Source organism: Falco biarmicus, chromosome W (assembly GCF_023638135.1).
Source record: "Falco biarmicus isolate bFalBia1 chromosome W, bFalBia1.pri, whole genome shotgun sequence".
NCBI lineage: Eukaryota > Metazoa > Chordata > Aves > Falconiformes > Falconidae > Falco > Falco biarmicus.
Window position 1 is genome coordinate 8,317,401 of NC_079310.1, and position 18,945 is coordinate 8,336,345.

At 42.6% G+C, this 18,945-nt stretch overlaps 2 protein-coding genes across 2 annotated transcripts in view; both read left to right on the top strand.

Annotated features, from left to right (window-relative positions):
- LOC130142087 (sorting nexin-18-like) overlaps positions 1-18,945 on the top strand; it is a 130,555-nt gene that overhangs the window by 79,124 nt on the left and 32,486 nt on the right. The gene's annotated exons all lie outside the window — the stretch shown is intronic.
- LOC130142092 (uncharacterized) lies at positions 3,920-5,511 on the top strand. Its single transcript, XM_056323543.1, is given in 2 exon segments — positions 3,920-4,838; positions 4,841-5,511. Coding segments are annotated over 2 exon segments (1,590 nt in total).

Sequence of the window (18,945 nt, forward strand, 5' to 3'; positions counted from 1 at the left end):
ATTTGGAGTTCCTATTGGAAATCCTCTGACAGAGGTCCACACTTTGTTGCTGAAGTAGTCCAAAGTGTTAGCAAAGTATTGGGTGTTAATTGGGATTTACATTCATCTTGGAGACCACAATTTAGTGGAAAAGTGGAGAGGATGAATCAAACTTTGAAACGACAAATAAGTAAAATTTGTCAAGAAACCAGTCTAAAGTGGCCTCAGGCACTTTTTATTGGCCTTTACTATGAATCAGGGTACAGCCAAAGAGTGGAACCTCAGTCAGTCCCTATGAATTATTATATGGAAAACCATACGAGTCTCTAGAACCAAATCTAAACATACATGTAAAAGGAAAACAAGATGTGTATAACTATTTGCTTTTTTTCCTAAGGAAAACTTTGGCTGTGATTACAAATGGCTGAGGAAAATTTGATGGTAGGATTGATTAAAGAATTTGCCAATTTACAAAACATCACGCAGATCACTGCTTGTTTGCCAATACCGAAGGCAGTAGGTGAATCTATTCCATGGGGAATTTTAACTATGAATTTGACTAACCTGGAACATAAATATGAAACCAATTATTGTGAACAGAGGCCAGTGACTCAATGGTATGAGCAAGTGAAAGTCACTACAAAACAGTGGAAAACTCCAGGTAGTCTGGCGGATTGTGAAAAATTGTTAAATTATGTTTTTACCGAAATAGGAAGATTTAAGACTGTGGGATGGTGTTCTTATGATGAACAATTTAAAATCAACGTGAGCAAAAGTGTTATGGAATGGAAGTGTAACGAAACTGGCCAGAGCACCCAGTTAGTAGACCGGTGGGACTCTATATGGTCTATGTCCATATTTTCCCATTTTCAGTATATAGCAAGAACTTCTTGGTGTTTTACCTGGGATGGAAAGGTTTTTTTCAGTATTACCCTGGGTAGATGATAGGTCAACTACATCGGGAGAGAAGGAAAATAAAATAGTGCCATGGTGGAAATGTGAAAAAGTGTATGATTGCAGTAATGCAGACTTAGTATTTCAAAGAATTCCTCCGTTGGCTGCTGCTTTGAAATATGGTTGTTTTTGTCGAGGTCTTAAGAATACTCTCAATTTAACCAGCGCCTTTACAGTCAGAAGAGGAACTTTGTTTAGTTGTAGAAAATCTTCTATTCGAAGTCCAGGACATTTAGTTTGGGCATTAAGTGATGGAACCTGGACAACACACCTACCATTAGATGGTAAGGTGAAACAAATCACATTAGGCATGCCAACATTGTGTCCGATTTGGAAGAAATCACCATTTAAAGGATCTCTAGAGAATCTAGAATTAAAACGAATAAAGAGATCAGGGATAAATGATGATATTTGGAATGAACCATCTACAGGAGTGAAAATTGGCTGGGCACTGGAATCACTTTTAAATCCTATAGCTTCATATAGAAACAGAGCATGGCTCTATCATTTAACTGGTCAAGTGGAAAAATTGGCAAACGTTACCAAGAAGGGGTTTAAGGAATTGAATATACAACTACAGGCAACTTCCAGAATGACTTTAAAAAATAGAATGGCACTAGATATGCTCCTACTTAAAGAACATGGAGTGTGTGGATATCTTAAGGATAAACTGGACCACTGTTGCATCCACATTCCAAATGTCACTCAGGATGTGGAACATGATCTAGACCTATTGGGAAAAATTGAAAAAGAAACTGAAACAATTCAAAAGGATATGTCAGAAGATTGGCTTGGGAAATTTTTTAACAAACTGGGATGGAATTTGAGCTCTTGGATACAATCTATAATTAAGACTTTGTTTCTGTTACTAGTTGTCTTTTTGATGAGCATGCTAGTATATGCATGTCTGAAGAAACAGTTTACCAATAGAATTGCAGTGAGTCGTATGATTATGAGAGAAGTACCAACTATTTCACCAAGACATGATCCATTACCCAAATATGTTGAAACAAAAGATATACGAATAATGTGAAAGTATTGAAATAATGATTTTCAACACTTTCAAAGGGGGGAAATGTTACTGATTAGTTAATAAGTTAAAATTGATTGATTTTATTTGATTAATTAATTGATTTTATAAAATCATTTAATAGAATTAAAATATAGAAGGCTAAGGAAAAAAAAATTTATAGGAAACTTGCATCTACGCAATAAGAGACGTTATGGAATCTTTTGTACGTCTTGTACCAAGGCTAGAAGAAGGGCCTGGAACTATTGTAATAACTCTAGGGTTGAAAGGTTCCATTGTATTTGACCAGTCTTCTGTATGCAGAGGTGTATTGAAATGTCAGAATATGAGATTAATGGGAACTGGGGAGAGTCGACTGGAACAGCTTGTAGGTGCCTGCCAAGAAACTGTGAACTTTAGCAAAAGGTAATTCCGGCAGGGGGAGATCGCGACCACCGACTCATATACCACCTACCCAAATCGTACCCTAGACCCATTTCTAGACCTTTCTAAGCTTTACTGCGCATAATCGGATATAGGAGGAGAGTATGTAAATGATTTACGGGAAATGTTATGATTATGTATGAATAATTAATGAATATGTATGAATAAGTTCTATATATGGAATCTGATTTTGGGACCTGGTGCGCGTTGATTGTGAGAGGACTCGCTCACGCACCCGGCCGTCAATAAAGAAGTGTCTGCTTATCTACATCACATTGGTGTCGATAAGTTCTTCATTCCGAGATTTCGGTAACACAATCAAATGTTGCATATACATAAGGTTTCCAAATACTCCTATACATATTCATGACATATCCACCCCACCCCTGCTTCATATTAAAATTAGTTCCAATAAGCCATTTCCATAAGTCCTTCCTGTAAAAGTCGGACTAAAGAGACTGATATTGTCTCAGCATTGCTAACAGAGACCTGGAGATGGAAGTGAGGCCCAGTGACCCTGAAGGAGAACTGCATGGTACAAGGAGTACTATGCCGCTCCCTGATACTCGGCGCTGGAAGGAACAACTACAATAAGGCCGCATAACAACTGTCTGGAAGATGAGTCATAACTGTTGTCGTAACAACAAACCAGAACATGCGTGATAACCTTGCTCGAGAAGGCAGAAACTGGCAACATTCCATGGGCCAGAGGAGGAGCAACGTGTATTGCTCGGCATAAAAGAGGACTCCTTAGCAACCGAATTTTAGGAGATCTTCCCCATCAAGGATCACCACGATCGGAAGGACCGGCGGGACGCTGCTTGGACCTGGGACCATAGGGATGCCTTGGACCCGTGGTGGTAGCTATAATCCTCTTTCCTTTTCTTTTACTTTGTCTTTTCTTCACTTTCTGTCTTTCTACCTATCGCACACCGCTTTACGGGCAAACAATAAAATTGTGCTGTTTGATTGAAGCATAACCCCTTGGCGTGGTCGTCTTGATTTTTGCACTTCAAGATCATAGTAAACGAACCATCACGAGTCCACTGAGTGGACCATGACATTAAATTGGCATCACGGACAGGATCCTGAGAGACAGAGGGGTGCAGGTTGTGTGTGGTTTGTAACAGGGGAAAGACGTTTCATTCTAGCCGCACCTGGCCCTACACCCAGCAGGGTGAGAGGTGTCCAGAAAGCAAGGGGGGCGACTCAAATTTCCCACATACCACACGGGCCTAGGACTTAGCACTCTAAACTCCAATTGAGGGCTCTGTCTGTTGGGATCCAACTAAAAGAAGAAGTGCAAAAGGGGGAAAATGCCAAAAGGGGGAGCTGCCCTCGTGTTAATGAGAATTTGTCTGCTCTGCTCGGGAAAGTGAAGGGAAAACCTTGTAGTAACTATAAGCTGCCTTCCCAAAGCGGATTTTTGTTCTCTTCAATCATTCGGGGAACAGAAGGGCGACACATCAGTGGCTGTGTGTTTGTAACTAAGTCTAGCCTCCCCAAAGTGGGTTTGGTCCCTTCATAGTGAGAATGGCCGAAAAGGCTGATAAACAAGATCCTTTGTTAATGAAAGATCGGGACATGTTTTACACATTTCTGGCAAAGTATGGGGCTCGACCCTCTGTACCCAGAGAAGATTGGGCTCAAGATAATTGGGCAAACTTGCAGAATGTAGTGGACCAAGTGACCTCTTTACAGACTGAAGTTAAAGTTAGATCAGGTAAGGGCAAAACTATAGTCTGTGCCATTTTAGGAGCCAGCCTGGTCGCAGCAATCGAAGATCGCCTTAGAAAACATAGCAATGAAAACAAAATTATAGAATCCCTTGAAAATTTGGTGAAAGTTCTGCAAAAAGTGAATTATGACTTAGAACAACAATTAGAGAAAGAAAGGGAAGAAAACCGCTTGTTAAAAACCACTCTGAAGGCAAAATGCTCTAAAGACACTGAAGTCCTGAGTGTAATAGAGCTGGAAGTAGAGGAAAAGGGTATTTGACAAATAAACCCAATATACCCTCAGAAGGAGTTGGAAGAGGCGAGAAAATGTTTTGTGGAAAACCCTCAAGTGAGACCCTTAATTAAAACAGAATATACTTATCTGAAGGAGGACGATGATGATCCTCACATTACAACCAAAGAGATACCATATACTGCCACTGAGCTAACCAAACTGAAAAGAGAGTATGGGCGCCTTCCTAAAGAATCCGAAACGGAGTACGTGTGGCGCGTATCCCTAACTGGGGGGGACCAAATTCAATTAAGTGAAAAGGAAGCTGGTGGCTATTGGGGTCACAGAGTTTTCTTGACAACAGGAGATAAACGTGCCCCATGGTCCCTAACCCAGCGAGCTGCTTATTGGGCTGGAGGATTGAACCCTTTGGACAGAGAGGATCCCCTGGCAATCACTGGCACAGCTGATCAATTTTTAGAAAGTGTACACAAAGCAGCCTGCTACAAATGATACATGAAAGACAATTAATTCCCGGATGTGAATCCCTAATGATGCTGCCGGTGAATCCCAAAATCATGACCCCCTTGATAAGGGGACTTCCAGAGTCACTCAAACCTACGGGGGTTAGCCTTCAAAGGACCATCGTGTCGATGGGCCCTGTAGAAAGGCTGGAAGGTTTTATTAGAAGCCAGAGAAATGAAACACCGGATTCAGTTTCTTCCCACCATACGACCTCAGCATCAAGTAATAAAAGGATATGGACCTGGGGGCAAGTAGCACAAGAATTGATAGATTATAGTAGGAAATATGGTCCTGTAAAAATCCCAGAGGAAAAGTCGAGGGGAATCTGCCAAATAGAAGTTGAGGATTTGCCCCTCCCCACCAGTAAAACTGTAGCTGCCGCTGATGTCCTGAGAAAGGAGCATCCGCACCATAAAACAGGAAAGGGAGGACAGTCCATGACTCGACAACAGTGGTGGCTTTTGGGAATTAAAATGGGAGTCCCCAGGGATATAATGGATGGCTTACCCTTTGATAAATTGAGCAAGGTAGTTTTGAAGTGGCATAATCCAAAACAACCCTCTCATACACAGGGCAGGAAAAAAATATCACCCGATACACCCTCAACTGCCCCCGCTGAGAAAGCTGTTTCCCATGAGCAGGGAAGCTAGAACCTCCATTCCCTGGTAGCGGGCGGGGGAATGGAGGATGGATTTATATCCGTCAGCTCATAAAAACTAAAGGAGGAGACATTAATCACAGCTATAGCTGGCCCTAAGCGTGCACCAGTGACCTTTCTCATCGATACCAGTGCACAGGTCTCTGCTCTGACAGAGGAAGATGCTGAAAGATGTGGGGTTTTTCCCTTGAAGCACCGTTTTTATGTTCTGAATGCCTTAGGGTCGACAGAAGTTATGAAAGCTGCCCCAGTAAAGTTGACTCTTCCAGGAGAGGAAGGTACGGATAATGGTGATTGGAGACATTCCAACAAATTTGTTAGGAATGGATGCCCTCAGGGGAAAGCAGTGGGAGGACTCTGAAGGGTTGTTGTGGACCTTTGGAACACCGCAACTTCGTGTCAGATTGCTTCAAACGGCACCCCCACTGCCGTTCAGCAGAGTAACTAATGTCAAACAATATCCCCTTCCCCTGGGAGTGAAGGAGGGCATTAAACCAGTCATGCAGGAATTGCGAGAACAGGGAGTGGTGATAAATACCCATTCCCCTTTTAATTCTCCAGTGTGGCCCTTAAGAAAACCTAATGGGAAGTGGCAGCTCACAGTAGATTTTTGGAGACTGAATGCTAACACCCATCCTTTAACTGCCTCATTTAACTGCCACAGTCCCTAATCTGGCTGAGTTGGTAACAGTAATCCAGGAAAAAACCCATCCAATCATGGCAACAATAGATGTTAAAGACATGGTTTTTATGATACCTTTGGGACCAGAAGACAGAGAACGTTTTTGCTTTCACGTGGGAAGGGCAAAAATTTACTTTCATCCGCCTTCCCCAAGGGTATAAACACTCTCCCACACTGGCTCATCATGCTTTAGCCCAGGAGCTGGAAAAAATACCAAAACCCAAAGGCATAGCTGTTTATCAGTATATTGATGATATTCTTGTGGGAGGAGATGAAATAGAGGGTGTGGGAGCAACTCAACTGAACATAATTTCACATTTGGAAAATTTGGGTTTGCAGATTCCTCCAGAAAAGGTCCAAAAGCCCTTGCAAGAAGTGAAATTCCTAGGAATCTGGTGGAAAGGGGGAATGACATGCATCCCACCAGACACCCTTGCTTCCTTAGAACAGATCAAAATGCCTGAGTCGAAAAAGGATCTGCAACATGTCTTAGGATTATTGGTGTTCTGGAGAAAACACATCCCGGACTTTTCTATCATTGCCAGACCTCTTCATGATTTGCTAAAAAAAAGGGATCAAATGGGAATGGACTGCTTCTCAGGAAGAGGCTATGCAATTGTTAATTTTTGAAGCAACAGCACACCAAGCTCTTGGCCCTATCCACCCTACAGACCCTTTCCAGGTGGAGTGGGGGTTTGCTTTATCAGGACTGTCAGTTCACATATGGCAGCGGGGCCCTGAGGGTCCAACCCGGCCTGTGGGATTTTACTCCCATGGCTTTAGGGATGCTGAGAGAAGATACACTGTTTGGGGGAAAGATTTGTTTGTGGTTAGCTTGGTTCTCATAGAAATAGAAAAAAATCGTATGACAACAGCCCATTATATTGAGAGGCCCATTTAAAGTTATAAAAACAGTCACTACTGGGACCCCTCCCCCTGATGGGGTGGCCCAGAAAGCCTCAGTACGAAAGTGGTATGCTCAGATTGAACACTATTGTAACACTTTCTCTGTATCTGAAGGAGCTTTAAAAAAACTAGCTATACAAGAAGTAGAGAGCCTGGACGAGGGCCAAAATAAACCTGCCTCAGTCATTCAGGTGGCCCCTCCTTTTCCCTGTGAACAGTCAGTTAGTGCTTGGTTTACTGATGCTTCTGCCAAACGAGAAGGAAAAGTGTGGAAATACCGAGCAGTAGCGCTCCATACCTCTTCCGATGAACAAATTATAACGGAGGGAGAGGGTAGTGCACAAGTTGGTGAATTAATTGCAGTATGGAGTGTTTTTCAACGTGAAGCACAAACTACTTCTCCTGTTTACATTTATACTGATTCTTATGCTGTGTTTAAGGGATGTACCGAATGGCTTCCTTTCTGGGAGCAAAATGAATGGCAGGTTAATAAGATTCCAGTGTGGCAAAAGGAAAAATGGCAAGACATCTTAAGTATTGCTAGCTGAGGGAACTTTGCTGTAGGTTGGGTAGCTTCTCATCAGATAGATGGGGGGTCAGCAGGAGAATGGAATAACTGGGCTGGTGAGTTAGCAAGGCTAGCTCCTGTACAGAAGGACCAGATTTCAGAAGACTGGGAATGCCTGTTAGAATGGTTGCATGTAAAACGCAAACACACAGGAGCTAAAGATCTGTACCGTGAAGCCCTTGCCCGAGGCTGGCCCATCACCAGAGAAATGTGTAAAACCTGTATATCAGCCTGCGAACAATGTTGAAGACTTGAAAGGCACCCTTTAGAGGATGACCCTCTGCATTTAAGGGAAGGTAAAGGCTTGTGGGATGCCTGGCAGGTGGATTATATTGGCCCCTTTAAGAGATTGGGAGGAAAACATTTTGTGCTGGTGGGAGTGGAAATAACATCAGGACTAGTCCAAGCAGAAGCCTTTAACAGGACTACGGGGGAGAACACTGTGAAAGCGCTGCATGAATGGTTTGGAACTTTTCCAAAGCCACAGGAAATACAATCTGACAACGGTTCCCACTTTACCGCCAGAATTGTACAGGACTGGGCACGAAGCAAAAGGATTGACTAGGTGTTTCATACCTCATATTATCCGCAAGCTAATGGAATTGTAGAAAGGACCAATGGTCTCTTAAAACGACTTTTGAAACCTCATGAGGGAAATTGGGATGTCCGCTTGTGGGAAGCTGTTAAAGGTGTAAATGATAGATGGGGGGTAAACGGATGCCCCAAAATAACTGCTTTTTGCCCAGCGGCTCCTTTCTTGGTTCCCTCATTAAAGGGACTAAATGATTCAAAGAACCCAGCTCACTTCCCAGGACAACCCGTTCTGGTGCACTTCCTACTGTGGGAAACGTACCACTGGTACTGAAAACCCCACTGAATGCATGTGCTTGGGTAGCCTCTTGTTCCTTGGGAAAGGAACATAAGATAAATACCCGCTGGATAATACCATCGTTTTAACTCTTTTTGCCTCAGGGAGGCAAGCTCTGTTGTTTTAATTTTACAGGAGAACTCCGAGGGATACCTTCTGGGAGGCCATGGAAACTGAACTCTTAAAACCCCGACTCAAAGAAAGACATTTTTGATCATAACAGATTTTATAGGTGTGTATGGGGGGAGGGATGTTTAGATTCTTAGAACGATTAATAGTGGGCTGGGACCATTTGTGCTTTTTTGTATCCTCTCTCTTGCCTACAACCAAGAGCCTGATAACTGGCCTTGGAATCATGCCCAGAAAAAACACACTGGAATAATGGAAAGTGTAGATTCAAAGACAGAACTAGCTATGGTGATTTTTTCTGAAAATGAGGTGTACCAAAGGAATCAGTGGGATCGGGATGATGTGGAAAAAGTTGCCCGATTGTGGGGCAGATTAGGAGATAAGATAAAAGTAGGGTGTCAAATATATAATGAAAGGGATAACACCAAAATTTCAGGAAACACCCTGATTAATGTCAGAAAGGTAGGTAAAGAATTTACCCTTTTAGATACGACCACGTGCTTTAATTCACGGGAATGTTGGCACAATTTTACCTTAACCGAGCCCATCTTTATAGTATGCCTAGGACAGGAATCCCCAACAACAGCTCTGACTTGTAAGATTAAAATAACAATCATGCTAACCACTATTCCTCCCACCACCACAGTTATAACGACCCCATTAACGCTTGATCCAAAATTGGCTAAACTCAATCAAAACATTTTTGAAATTGGACCATACATAATCAGAAATACAGGTCAGCAACAAATGTTGTCTAATCCAGAATGGTCTCTTGAACGAGTTGAGTTGTTGATGCAAGTTAATGTTTCAGATATTCAGCCAGCCTGCTCTCCTTTCCTAAAACCCTCTTACGAGGGATGGATAACCTGGCTGCGGAAACGGACACCTTCTGGGAAACGGACTCAGAGAGACCTAACTGGTGTTTTGAGAACAGGACTGGGGGTTCTGAATGGCATTGACTCAGAGATATTAATGAACAAATTGGCAACTACAGCTAATGATCTGGCAGGATTGCAACGGCCTTTGCGATCTTCCCTATTGGCTCTGGGAACTAACCAGTGGCAGTTAGCAGATGTGCTACCAAAATGGGAAAAGGTGAACGTGGAAGATCACAAATTGATTGTAGATGCACTTGGTGTAATCCAAAATAACCTTTCTTTGACTCTTAGTTGTATCCAGGCCCAATTATGGATACAGTCAGTGGCTGCCTTGATTATTAGAGAAGGTGAAGGAGGCACTTTCCCCACTGAAATTCAGAGAATAGTCTGGGACAGTGCACCGACTTTGAGAAGAAACTCCAATCCTGGTGGAATTTGGTAAACTTTAATATAACCCCACCACAAACATTACCACCGCTTTTGTATTGATGATATCCCATGCATCAATAAATGTAATCTACCCAATTATTGCCTTAGGGTTGAATCACAATGGAACCATACTCTATCCTTTCGAGCATAGAGTATGGGCCCAAAAGGTGGATGAGAAATGGCAAACTGTAGATTTGGAATCTTGTATCGTGTGGGAACAACAAGGGTTCATCTGCGAAGACAATACAATCAGAACTCAGGACATTTGTTTAGACACTACACAGAATATCTGTCATTTTGAGAATCGTCCTCAAAAAGCTGTTTCCCATGAGCAAGGAAACTAGAACCTCCATTCCCTGGTAGTGGGCAGGGGAATGGAGGATAGATTTACATCCCTCAGCTCACAAAAACTAAAGGAGGAAACATTAATCACAGCTATAGCTGGCCCTAAGCGTGCACCAGTGACCTTTCTCATCGATACCGGTGCACAGGTCTCTGCTCTGACAGAGGAAGATGCTGAAAGATGTGGGGGTTTTCCCTTGAAGCGTCATTTTTGTGTTCTGAATGCCTTAGGGTCGACAGAAGTTATGAAAGCTGCCCCCGTTAAGTTTTAAAAGCTAGAACCAGCTCTCTCTGTCTTTCTAATCAGAAATATATTGTCAGCATTAAAAAAATGGACATGTAAAAGCACTGATGTTCTCAACAGTGAAAAAGTTGCAGTTTGTGGTTTCTCAGCACCAGGTACTGTAGGTCTGTGCAGTATTGCTTCTGAATTAAGTTTTAGACTATTAGATAACAGGCTTATGAATGATGAATGATGTGCCACTTATCTAAAGGATGATGTACTTATGTTTATCTATAAGTTTGGAAACGTCCAAGGACCCTATTGCTAACATGATGGATGTACTAAATGCTAAGTCCTTGGATTTGTCATCTTTAAAAAGGCCATCTGGTCCTAAGTTCCTGTTGTTTATACAACGTGGCAAAGACAAGAACTTAAATCATGGTCACTAGTTTATGGAGATGTGTAAATGAGTTCCCGGAATTGTAATGAATATGTAAACGATTTTCTGGAAAGTTAATGAATAGGTATGAGTTGCTTGTATAAAGAGGGGACTGAAAAATACCCTCAGTGTGCATGACTTTGGTGGAGCGATCCCCCATGCACCCAGCGCTGCCGAATAAAGATAACCTCCGCTTGCCTGCATATTGCTGACTGATTCTTCAAATCAATTTGGCAACCCAGATGGGACCTCCTCCGCTCAGCTGCGGGACCCATTGAGAGTGGGGACTCCCTAGAGTACCCCCGGGGATTTTCCCAGAGGGGCTCCTCATCTCATCTGGATCACCGCAGGAGCAGACAAGCACTCCATCTTACGGAGCAAAGGTACTATCTTTATTCAAATATTATATTAATTGTAAATATTATATTAATATTATATTTTAAACGGTACTGTTTCGGATTCTGTTCTGGGACCGGTCCATCTGTAAAGCTGTCCGTAAGGCGTAAGATCATTGTATGCTTATGCAGGATGGCATATACCGGGTAGCTAGCACCACAGGTATACACCTGATTCTGTTTCGGTACCCGTTCTGATATTAAGGGAATATCGGAACTCTGATTCTGTTTTGGTCAGGAGACTAAAAAAAAACAAACAAAAACCCCACAACCAAAAAACCCACCTGTTTGATTATTTGAAGTCAATCTGTGTATACAGGATTAATAATTATAAGGTAATTAATAATAATTGTTATACTCATTTATGCTGGAAATGTGAGAACATTTCTGTATTAAGTATATTATGAATGTTGGTATGTGGTTATTGCCTTGAACATCCGCGGAGTGAATGTGAACCTCTATATGTTTTAAAGTGTATATGGTGTAAAGAATTATTGTATGTATGGTGGGGACAAGAAACTGAATGCCCTAACTGTAAGGTTTGGACGCCTTGGGATAAGAGAGAGCGAGCGCTCTAAGTGAAATTAGAGTGGTCTGTGCCTGGGATAGCGATTGAGATAACATGGGGGGAAAACAAAGTGGTGGAATAGTACGAAAGAGTGTTGGGATGTGTTCCAAGTCACTGGAAGGAAATAGGAGGGCAACCTGGTGGAAGTGCGAATAAGAGGACTTTGGTTAAGTACTGCAATCAGTGGTGGCCCCTGTATAAGTTAGGGGATGGAGAGAAATGTCCCTTAAATGGGACACTGAATTATAATGTTTTATTACAGTTAATGTTATTCTTGAGGCGAGAGGAAAATGGGATGAAGTGATGTGTGCAGATACGTTTGTGTGACAGAAGGAGTGTGGGATTAACACCACCTTATCTTTTGATTATGGCTCTAGAAAAGGATAGGTAAAAACTGAGACCTAAACTAAAAAGATGCTCTTGTTGAAATTTTTTTTGGGGGGGGCGGGGGGAGAGCTCAGGTTGTGGTTCCTTCTGTGGAGCAACCAGAATGAAACACGTTGTAAGATAAAAAAATTGTACTAATGTAGGTAAGATCTGAAGCGGGGTGTGTGTGTGTGGGTGGGGTGGGGATGAAGAATCAAGGACCCTGTGAAAGTGTTAAAGTGTTGGGGTGAGTTTGTACAAACCCCCATACCCACTGGGAGGTGCGGCTGAGCCATGCTGGACGCATGGCAGAGTGTTTGCTGTTTGCCTGCAAAGGCAGGATGTGTAAGAACACAGACTTAAAGCAACAAGGAGCAGATTTGCATTCAGGGTAAGAAAGAGTTAAAACAGAAGTGCTGTTGCAGAGGCAAGCTTGTGTAACCTGCAGAGCAGGAAGAGCATCTCCTGCCCCGAAGCCTTCTGATGGTGGGGAGGAGGAGGTTGCTGTTGCTGACAATTGAGCAGAAGGACCTGACAATGTTACCCCAATTGCTGCAGCATTTGCAGTACAACAGGACCGGTAACGGCCCCTTTAGGGCAGGCAGTGGGTCTGAGGAGAATAAAGGTGAATCTTTGATGGGGAAATTTAGATGTTTGAAAGTTGGTAGTGAAAGACTTGTCAGGATGATCTAATAGGACTAGATAAAGGTTCGAGTTGATTGTTACTAGATAATCGTGATGTAGAAAGGTTGATAGAAGGAACAGGGAACGTGTACAGAAGGTAAGAGAAGAGCTGGGTCGTGCTAAACTGGTAGAGGAGATGAGACAGAGGAGGAATGTCAGGCAGAAGTGAAAGAGTGAATCCCTCTCCTATGGGACCGGATCACTGTGCATATTGTAGGGAAAGTGGACACTGGAAGCGAGATTGCCCTAAGCTAAAGAACCAGCAAGGGGTTCTGGTGAACTAGGGACTAGGAAAAACGAGGTGGAATTTTTAGTGAATACAAAAACAACACCAAAGTGTTAAACTTCAGTGAAAAGAATTTGTTACAGTTGTGGGAGCTGCTGGCCACCAGGAAAACATCCTGAAACCTTTAAAGTACAAACTAAGAAAACAAATAAGAACGCCAAATTCACCAAAATCTTTGATGGGATGATATTTATTAGAACATCTAGGCGTTTAAAGAAGGAGAAATGCAACCAAAAGTTAAAAATAAGCAGTTAATTGAAATCTTGAGCTTATCTTTAATTCAACAGAAAAGTGGAAAAGAAGACCTCCCTGAAGTAAAAGAAATCTTTCACCAGGTATATCTGGAAATAAATTCCAGGTAAGGTGAAAAATGCTTTACCTGCTACAGTAAAAATGATAAGCGTGAGGCCTGCCTTGTTCAGGTAAAACAATATCCCTTGGTCTGATATGGAGAAATAGTGTGAAATGGGGACAATGGACATCGATTGTGATTGTATAGGTCTGCTCAAGGAATGTGGGTATGGTGACTGGTCATGGGTGCGGTGTCTGGTCACATAGGCACACAGCTCTGAGGAGACAACTACAGTTTTGAGGAGACGCCTGCCCCTCTTCCTCTAACAAAGGGGAGACGGGGAGACGCCTGACCTTCTTTCTCTAACAAAGGGGCTATTTAAAAGAGAATGAGAAAAAGATGAGAGACATTCAAATGCTATCTAGAGGGAGGGAGTGCTAAGTCTCCTTGCTGGAGAAGATTGGATGGTCACAAGGACATGAATCACCTGAAGAAGATCGGATGGTCACAAGAACATGAATCACCTACAAACCTGCAAGACCACCACATTCCAGAAAACGGACTGATAAGCTAATTAACATACGAAGCGGGGTTTAGGTAACGAATATGTATAGGCATTAATTGAATATTCATTTATTTCATTGTATAAATGTGAGATGGTTCCTCACTTCGGGTATGCACGCTTGTGGAGGAGCGATCCCCCGTGCATCTGCGCGCAATAAACATACCTACTTTATAACTTCCGAGTTATAGAGTCCAATTCCGCACGTCAGTTTTGGCAAGCCAGGCAGGAGGATTTCTGCTCGGCTGAGGGACCAGCTGCGGAGCGGACGCTCCTAGGCGCACCCCGGGAGATTTCCTCGGAGGAGCCTCCTCTTCTCAGCTGTTCACCCGGGAGCAGAAGAGAAACCCCTGGATCCACGGATAAAACGGTATGTTTAGTAACGGGGCGGCTGGTGAGACGCACGGAGATGTCCGGCGCGCAGCGTAGTCCCCAGGAGGAAAGGTACCTTGGGAGGGGGTTTGCTGACCAAGGGGTGGCCGCTAGCGATCTTGAGGGCAGACCGAGCAAACCCGAGGTTACTGCCATTCCTAAAAGCCCGGAGGCCTCGTGACGGAAAGCGGGGGGCGGGATGGAATAAGGCGGAATCTCACAGGAACAAGAGGGACCTCATAGCAAAAGTAAAAAGGGAAATTTTTGCGTAGGAAAAAAAAAGAAAAAAAAAAAAAAAAAAAAGAAAAAAGGGGGAAGCTAAAAACTTCCTTTAGGTTGTCTTAAGAATTGGGGAATTCCTAGAATGTAACAACTGAAATAGCGCTCTGTGTCTTGTTTGTTCTATGTGTTGTCTTGTTACATGTTCAAAACTTGGAGTAATGAAATGTGTGTTGAAAAATAATAATATTCTGGTAATTCGTGGCAAATAGCGGAAAACTTAACACTCTGCTTAAGACCAGGAAAAATTTGGGTTTTTTGTTTGTTGTTTGTTTTTTGGCAATTGTTCATTGAAATGCATACTTTGTGAACTGTTAGTGTTCCTAAAAGTTGTACATAAGTGCACGGTACCATATAACATACTGCTTGTGTGACTGCAGGCTGCCCGGAGAGTGTGAATGGTGTGATTGAGATGCGCATTTTGATTTTCCGTGTATAGCTTAATTATTTTGACTAAGTGTGAGTGCAAGAGTGCTTGAGACAGGCGTTTGAGTGCAAAACGAGTAAGAAGCTCTATCCGAGTTTCGGACCTTGGGTGGCTAAGGCGGCTGGAGAAAAACAAAGTAATTAAAATTGCAAAATGGGAAATGGAAGGAGTAAGCCCTGTGAAAAATCGCCCTTGGGTTGTATATTAAAACATTGGAGTGATATCGTAGGACATTGTGGTACCGAAAATAGAAGGAAATTGATTAAATATTGTAAACAGTGGTGGCCTTTGTATAAATTGGGGAGTGATGCGAAATGGCCTCAGGAGGGAGGAACGTTAGATTACAACACTCTCCTGCAATTAATGTTGTTTCTGAGGAGAGAGGGAAAATGGGACGAAGTATCATATGCAGACATGTTCTTCGTCCTCCAGGACAAACCTGAGTGGCAAAAGGACTGTGGATTAGTACCCCCTCGGGATCCTATGGTACAAGCACTAGAAAGAGTGCGGGATTAACATCACCTGATCTTTGATTGTGGCTCTAGAAAAGGATAGGAAAAAACTGAGACCTAAACTAGAAAGATGTTCTTGTTGAAATTTTTGTGTTAAAAAGCTCAGGTTGCGGTTCCTTCTGTGGAGCAACCAGAATGAAACACGTTGTAAGATATAAAAACTTGTACTGATGTATGTAAAACCTGAGGCGTGTGTGTGTGTGTGTGTGTGGAGAATCAGAGACCTTGTGAAAGTGTTGAAGTATTGGGGTGAGTTTGTACAAACCCCCGTACCCCCTCGAAGGTGCGACTGAATCATGCTGGGATGCATGGCAGGAGGTTTTCTGTTTGCCTGCAAAGGCATGATATGTAAGAACACAGAATTAAAGCAACAAGTAGCAGATTTGCATTCAGAGTAAGAAAGAGTTAAAACAGAAGTGCTGTTGCAGAGGCAGGCTTGTGTAACCTGCAGAGCTGGAAGAGCATCTCCTGCCCCGAACCCTTCTGCTGGTGAGGAGGAGGGGGTTGCTGTTGCTGACAATTGAGCAGAAGGACCTGACAATGTCACCCCAATTGCTGCAGCATTTGCAGTACAACAGGACCGGTAACGGCCCCTCTAGGGCAGGGAATGGGTATGAGGTGGAATTTTAGTGAAAACAAAACCAACTTATTTGTTAAACTTCAGTAAAAAAAAAAATAAAAAATTGTTAACAGTTGTGGGAGCTGCTGGCCACCAGGAAAACATCCTGAAACCTTTAAAGTACAAACTAAAAAAACAAATAAGAATGCCAAGTTCACTAAAATCTTTGTTGGGATGAGATTTATTAGAACATCTAGACGTTTAAAGAAGGGGAAATGAAATTAAAAATTAAATATGATCAAGTAATTGAAATATTGAGCTTATCTTTAATTCAGCAGAAAAGAGGAAAAGAGGACCTCCCTGACGTAAGAGAAATTTTTAACCAGGTGTATCTGAAAATAAATTCCAGGAAAGGTGAAAAATGCTTTACCTGTTACAGTAAAATGATAAGGGGGAGGCTTGCTCAGTTCAGATAAAAACAATATCCCTTGGTCAGCAAGGCTGTGGGGATATTGGCAGAAAAAGTGAAATAAAATACACTCTGTAGTAGTTCTACTAATGTAAATCTGTGTGTTTTGCCATGACAGTGACTTGTTATGGGATGTGCAGATGAAACTCTGCATTGACAACGAAGTACAAGGAATAAGGTTGGTCAGGTGCCTCCTACCATAGTCAAGGGCAAGACTGGGTTGGCCTCTGTGTTTGCCACCAAGAAGAATCTTGAGCTCCGCTGTTGGCTGCAACCCAGTAGGCGTTGAGCGGTGGGAACATATGCCATGCCAGACCTTGATGTGAGGCATGGCCCACTCTGAGGCACTGATTTGGAAATTGGAAACTGCCTGGCCGACCATGAGGCCAGACGAGTAACAGAGGAGGTAGGAAAGGAGGAATTATCCTTAATACCAGACGGTAAAATCCAAACTGTAAGTACAGATCAGGAGCCAAACTATTCTAAAGACAACCTAAAGCTAATTCAGGACATGAATGGTAAAATAAAATTAAATAAGTGGTCTTATTTGACAGATGGCCGTATAGTGGTACCATCCAATTTAATATGGATCACAGCCCTATTATTAATAAGACGCATTGGGGAGCTGATGCTTTATATAAAAGTCTAAATCAGAAATTGATAGGGTGAAACTTGTATACTGTAATAAAACAGGTGACTCAGCAATGTGAAATGTGTTTACGCAATAATCCCAATACAGCAAATAAAATAAAACTAGGGAACATTAGTAGAGGAAATGTTCCAGGGCAACATTGGCAGATCGATTTCTCGGAACTTCCTAGAAAAGGGGGGTATCGATATTGGTACTAACAGATACCTTTTCAGGTTGGCCAGAAGCCTTCCCGTGCAGAACTGCTAAAGCCCAGGAAGTGACCAAAATACTACTCCAAGAGATAATACCTAGGTTTGGAGTCCCAGCGGTAATGTCCTCGGATAGAGGACCACATTTTGTGTCCAGAATAGTGCAACAGATCAGCCACCATCTAGGAATAGATTGGCAATTACATACCCCATACTGACCACAATCGAGTGGCCAGGTGGAAAAGATGAATCATCTAATCAAACAACAGATTGTCAAGTTAGGCCAAGAAACAAATCTAACTTGGCCCCAGTCTTTGCCATTAGCTCTTACACGAATTCGAACTAGACCGAGAGCAAAAGAGGGGCTTAGCCCATTTGAAATTTTATATGGACGTCCCTATGGGGTACAAAAGGGGATGTCTTCACAGATTGGTGAAGAAACAATGACTTCCTATATGATGGCATAAACAAACAATTAATAAGAATTGAGAAGCATGTGATGGGAACACGCAGTAAGGGTCTGGATGGACCTGTTCACGATATACGACCAGGGGACTATGTATACGTTAAGTGTTTTGCAGATAAAACCCTGGAACCACAGTGGACCGGACCTTTTCAAGTCCTGCTCACCACCTACACTGCAATCAAGGTTGAGGGACAGAATTCTTGGATTCACCATACCCGGATTAAGAAAGCCCCTGCAACTTCGTGCAAAGTAACCCCAGATAAAAAAGAACTGAAACTCAAATTTACTCGGACAAATGGGAACAATGTGGGTGGCAAAGGCGCACCAATGCTTGATATCGAAGGTACTTCCCAGGTGGGAACAAATAAACATGGAAGATCATCAACTCATCACTAAGGCATTAAGTGGTTTACAGGATGACGTCGCCCTGGCTCTAAGTTGTATGCAAGCCCAAATGTGGATGCAATCAATAGCTGCATCCATAATAAGAGAAGGAGAGGAAGGCATATTTCCTACGGAAATTCGAAAGATGGTTTGGGACAATGCTACGGAGGTAGAAAGAAAACTCCAGTCATGGTGGAATATGGTGAACTTTACCTACGACCCCAACACACACACCATCACAGCTTTTGTGTTAACCATACATAATGCAGTAATAATTACCATACACCCCATTGTAGCCCTTGGAATTAACCATAATGGGGTGTTCCTATACCCTTTTGAACATAGAACATGGGCCAGAAAGATAGGCGACAAGTGGCAAACAGTAGATTTAGAATCTTGTATTATGCGAGAACAGCAGGGCTTCCTCTGTGAAAGCAATACTATAATGGCTCAGGATACTTGTTTAGATACAGATCAGAAAATATGTCATTTCGAGGCCCG